The 5406-nt window shown below is 33.5% G+C and overlaps 1 protein-coding gene across 1 annotated transcript; it reads right to left on the bottom strand.

Annotated features, from left to right (window-relative positions):
- Positions 1–836: 836 nt before the first annotated feature.
- LOC123224434 (non-specific lipid transfer protein GPI-anchored 16-like) lies at positions 837–1991 on the bottom strand. The gene is made up of 4 exons (XM_044648089.1): positions 1632–1991; positions 1495–1521; positions 1363–1422; positions 837–1139 (listed from the first exon to the last, which is right to left on the bottom strand). Exons 1-4 carry the CDS (start codon positions 1960–1962, stop codon positions 931–933), a joined length of 627 nt encoding a protein of 208 aa, XP_044504024.1. The 5' UTR covers positions 1963–1991; the 3' UTR covers positions 837–930.
- Between the last annotated feature and the right edge of the window lie 3415 nt (positions 1992–5406).

Here is a 5406-nt window from a genome sequence, read left to right as displayed (position 1 = left end):
AAATTCTTGGCTTGCTAAGAAACAATCCGTTGTATCCCGATCCAGTGTAGAGGTTGAATACCGTGTTGTTACTTTAGTAGTTGCCAAAATTGCTTGGATTCAAAGTAAGTTACAAGAACTTTATGTTCCCCTTGCTGATCCTCCACTTGATATTTGTGACAACATCAATACTATATATATGACAACTAATCGTATCCAACATGCCCGCTCAAAGCATCTTGAACTTGATATACACTTTGCGCGTAAAAAGGTTGCAGCCAAAATGCTCGAAATCCAATATGTTTCTAGTATTGATCAACTTGCTGATCTGTTCACCAAGGGGTTACCATCAAATCACTTTTGCACATTCCGTAGCAATCTCTGTGTTTTGTCACACGCTTTGATTGAGGGGGGTGATACACTAAATGTAATTTTAGTATAAAATATGATTATTGTATTATCATAATTTAAGAAATATTATACATACAGTTATATATAGGCTTTGTACTTTTCTTCCTATATCAGTAAGAATAGTCATTCTGAAATTCTGTAATTGTATCTGAAGTCCCACATTGACAGAATGAAGAAGCGCAGGGGAAAGAGGTGACTATAGAACAGACGGCCTTGCTGGTGAAAACTAATATCTTTCTCCGCCTTTTGGCGATTATTCAGTTTAATAGCTGATAGGGACTATGTCCCACAAGATATTGAATTTATTGTTTTTTAGGGGGAAGGGCTCTAGTGGCCGTCGCTCTTGCTTTGCACTATTGCTCGGGCGAGGTGCACCCCAGCAAATCTAGTCTAATTACTTTAAGCTGAGCGAATATATTTTAATTAGAATTGTACGGCTGGGAAAATTAATAGAATTTGAAAGTAGCTGCGAATCTAATAATTCAAGTAATGTTGCAATGCGACAACATAATTATTACCCGTCAATGAGATTTGGAATACTTAAAATGAAAATTTATAGCCGTTGAAAATCAAGATTCCTAAAAGTAGCAGTAGAATTGATGCTGGGGAAGTGTAGGATGGGAGGGAGGCGGATGTCAATGATGGCGGTGTGAAAACTGGCCTGATCCTGGCGGGGGTGGTTGGTGCTTCTGATTCCTCTGCTGATGATGCCTGTGCTTCTGCTGGAGGAAATGATGTTTGTTTGGAAGCTGAACAGAAAATACAGAATGGATTAACATTTGTAATTTCTTTTTTTTTTTTTCTCGTATTTGATATTTTTACAAGGGTTTTGATAATTATAAGAGGTTTAAGAACTTTACAAGCAAAATGGATGAGTTTCAATTTAATCGATTTCAATCGGGAAAAATGAAATAAACCTGTCCGGAACACAAAACAGAAAAGCTTTTGGTGATTTTTCTTGGCAGATTTTACCTCGTGGACTGAGAGGCGAAGTAGCCATAGGTGAAAGTGCTGGCCCAATTGCCACAGGACCTGCAAAACAATTAACATTTTGTTAGTGGATTGTTATGCAACATTGATTTCCTTTCCAGAAATTGATGATACCTGGAGCTGGAAGAGGAGTGCCAGAGGCTGCGCGCAAAGTAAAAATCAAAATGCATCATTAATTATATGTCAAAGTTGAATAAAATTTATTCAGAATCAGAGAACAGGCAAAATTTCTGATGTTAAAAGAGCTAAACCTTTGCACTGAGTTGGAATACCGCCCATGTTACAGGCTGTGAGGAGGCCTAGGGACAAAATTTGGTTAATGGGCAGTTGAACAGGGACATTGGCAGTTAAAACAAGACAAGCACAGTCCGTACTAGTACTCATAAGCCATTTCAAAGAAGCGCAGCAGCTCGGAGTTGGTGTCGAACGGCCATTTGCACTACTTCCAGTTATGAAATTTAGGCATGGCGTGACGTTGGAGATCATTGAGGTTGTGCATGGCGTTGAAATTTGCCCATGCACTGAAACCACCAAAAGGGTTGCTAATAATGTCAAAATTACATGGAAATAAGTATTCTTCATTGCTTCCACAACTATTTACTTGAAGATTTTGGGTTGGGTTTGATTTGAGAAGAGAAAGGATTTATAGGTAGAGAAATGTTAAGAAATTGGAGGGAATTACAAGCCAGGTGGTTTGAGGTAGTTTATGGAGTTCAGCTACTCATGACTAATATATTTATGCAATTGATTCAAGGAAACTTATGATTGATGAAATTGGGCTTAAATTCAAAGGTCCTTGCTTTTGTTCTTATTAGTGCATTTGTTTTCGTGTAAAGTTGACATGTTTTGATAAATGTTCATTTCTTAGCGTGGAGAGTAAATACTGAGAGAAAGATTCAAACCATCTGTTCTGATAATCCAAATCTTTGTTAATTTAAATAGTAATTAAGTGTTTCAATCAATGTTTTAAAATCAGTATGACTAATTCAATGGATCAGTTGGATCAATGAAATCAACAATATAATTAAAATATTACATACATTTTGCTTATAATTAAGTTGCAGCAATAAGACTAATGTTTATATGTTAAACTCGGCCTCAAAACCTTGTTATTCTTGTGGTTAAAGTGGATATATATAAATATATATGTTAGATTGAACTACACAAAAACAACTGATATATTTGGTTAATGCATAATCAAATTAAATAGTGCTTTTGACTCACTGATATTAAAGCAAAATTCAAATCGAACACAAAAATTAATTTGAACCCCATAAAATTTAAAATATATATTTAAATCTAATAATTAATATATATATATATGTGTGTATATATATATATATATATGTGTGTATATATATATATATATATATATATATATATATATGTGTGTGTGTGTGTGTGTGTATATATATATATTTATATATATATATATTTTTTAGAGGATTAAAAGTAAAATTTTAGATTTTTAGGGTTTTATTAATCTTTTATTTGAGGTAAGTTGTGAGTTTGAAACTTACCGAGTCAACAAAAAACGAGCTAAAGTTTGGTACGAGAGCTGATTTTGAGCTATATAAGCTCAAACTCAGGTTGACAATAATCAACACAAGTCAAGTCTTCAACAACTTAAATCATTTGCATCCCTATGTGATGGTATGGTGCATATCATTTAATTTGAATCTCAACATTTGCAAAATTTTATATTTGACCCCAAGGGTTGGTGGTGAAAGGCCTAGGGTTATTTGCAAACGTTCAGGGTTTCAATGACCCTAGTGTGATGTACTACATTAAAGTTTATCCTTGATTTACCTAGTCCATAGTTACAAGTCTAGGTGGCTACAAACCCGTAGGGTTTTACCATAAGGGTTTCCTAAGGTAACCAAAAAAAAAAAAATCTAATGTCATTTTAATATCCAATTTCATTAAAATAGATTAAATAAAAATTAGAACAATATATAACAAAAATAGAAATGTACTTTATTGGGTTTGGTCCACCCATGATGAGTTGACCCGACCCATACCCATATTAAGGTTTCAAGTGTCTTAATTGTCCTTATTGATGATTTGACCAAATTGCCATTTAAAGTTACTAGCAGTTGACAGCAGTTGGGATTTTAAATTTTAAAGTCCCAACTGTCGCCCCAAATAAATATGCATTAAAAGAGAAACAAAGGGAGTTGCATATATGGTTTTTGGTTGATTCCCCTCCTTCTCAGTACCCAAAAAATTACATATACACACATTGAAGGCAAACAAGTGTTGTGGAGTACATTATCGGAAGGTTTTATTCATCTTGCATGTAACTTGAACATTACACATTCACATCCAGGTATGTATTAATATCAATTCTGAGAGGGAGATAAAATTTTCTAACATTGGTATCAGAGCCTGTGTCAATGTGCATAGTATATTGTTGATTGATGTTGTTTATTTTACGAATTAATTCTGGAAAATTTTGATAATTTTTTTGGTTAATTCTTTATCAAATTTGAATTGCGTTTTTGCCCAATTTGATGCAATTAAGTGAAATTGATGCATAGAATCATATTAGGTGATTGTTGGATGGTTGTAACAGGTTTTAATTTGAAAATTTCATGGAAATTGGCTTTGAATTGGTGAATCCGAAAGCCAAAATCATCTCCTTATGTCATAATCTTTATGTCCCAAATTCGCCAAATTTTAGGGATGTTGGCACCGAAAATTGTTGATTCTAGAAGCATTGTGGTGTGTGCTTCAAAAGCCTTGTCATGTCATTGTCAATTGATGACCGAACAATGACCAATTGCATCAGTAGTGACATTAGGGCTCTTAATTGATGTAGGTTGCAATCAGATTGGGAAAACCCGATTGCTCAACCTGTTAGTCAACAGGTTAGTCAAAACCCACCAGTTAATGGGTGATCGGATTGGAGTCTCAACTCGTAGGTCTGTTGACTAGCATTAGTCAAAGTCCGATGTTAAGGCGTGACAACTCGTCCATGCACGTGAAGAGCTTTCTCCGATGTGTGGTTAGGCATGAAACATTGTTTTGGCATGTGAGAGCTTGTTTTAGCACATGTGGGCTTCATATTAGTGTGTGGCAGATTGTACAGGCTCGGATCTTGTGGGTCCCATATTGTGTGAAAGTTTGTATAACCTTTTTTTTTCATGAAACGAACACTTATCAGTGTTTTCGGGATGTGATTTGAATTATACATTGTTAAATAACATGTGAACATATGTTGTTTGTATTGTTATACATGTGTAATTTATTATTGTCCATTTGTTATTCATACATAGGGTGAATATGTTGATTAAAGACTATTATCTGAACTATAAGATGAATTCAGAACACAATTTCTTTGAACACTTTGGTGTTATGAATGAAAAATATTATAATTTAGATCATAAGAACATAAAATTAACCGAAAAAGAGAGGATATGTGGATTATTTATGTCATTGCTAGATCGTTAGGATCCTATAATTTTTAATCTAGTCCAAGACAAGAAATTCAAAACTTATTGTAATGAATATAAGAAAATCCATAGTTTTGTCCATTTTCCCAAATCAGCGGAGTGCAAGACATGTAAGCTATTGCAAACAATATGGTAACTTTATCATGGATAAAGTAACTCCTAATATTGATAGGGACAAAGAAGATGCTTTTCTCAATCCAATTGGTGGAGACCAGCCTATTATAAATATGAACAACGGTTAATAATGAAAATGCCCTGTTTTAGTTCATATAAGCCTCGAATTAAGGATAGTTAAGACACTGGTCCTAGTCATTAAAATGATTTGAATTTCATGTAAATATGATTCTTTATATTAGTAATGCTCTTTGTATGAAACTTCATTTTGCATTATAAATATATTGAACCATTTGTTGATTCAATAATAGTCTTAATTGTTTGTGGAAATTCTAAAATTGTAGAATTTAATAATTCTTGTCTAAAATTTACATTGGCGTAATTAGATTAAATTTTAAAATATTAAACATTTGTGTCATAGATGATGATTGAGAATATAGTAAACTTTTGACTATAT

Source organism: Mangifera indica, chromosome 8 (assembly GCF_011075055.1).
Source record: "Mangifera indica cultivar Alphonso chromosome 8, CATAS_Mindica_2.1, whole genome shotgun sequence".
Taxonomy (NCBI): domain Eukaryota; kingdom Viridiplantae; phylum Streptophyta; class Magnoliopsida; order Sapindales; family Anacardiaceae; genus Mangifera; species Mangifera indica.
The sequence above is the reverse complement of the archived record's forward strand: the minus strand, read 5'-3'. Positions and strand labels throughout refer to the sequence as shown.

Coding starts and splice junctions, on each gene's coding strand:
- LOC123224434 (XM_044648089.1), bottom strand. CDS start 1,962: ATGAAGAATACTTATTTCCATGTAATTTTGACATTATTAGCAACCCTT. Junction 1,522..1,631: donor TATTCCAACTCAGTGCAAAG/GTTTAGCTCTTT, acceptor CTTTGCGCGCAG/CCTCTGGCACTCCTCTTCCA. Junction 1,140..1,362: donor TTCGCCTCTCAGTCCACGAG/GTAAAATCTGCC, acceptor TTTTCTGTTCAG/CTTCCAAACAAACATCATTT.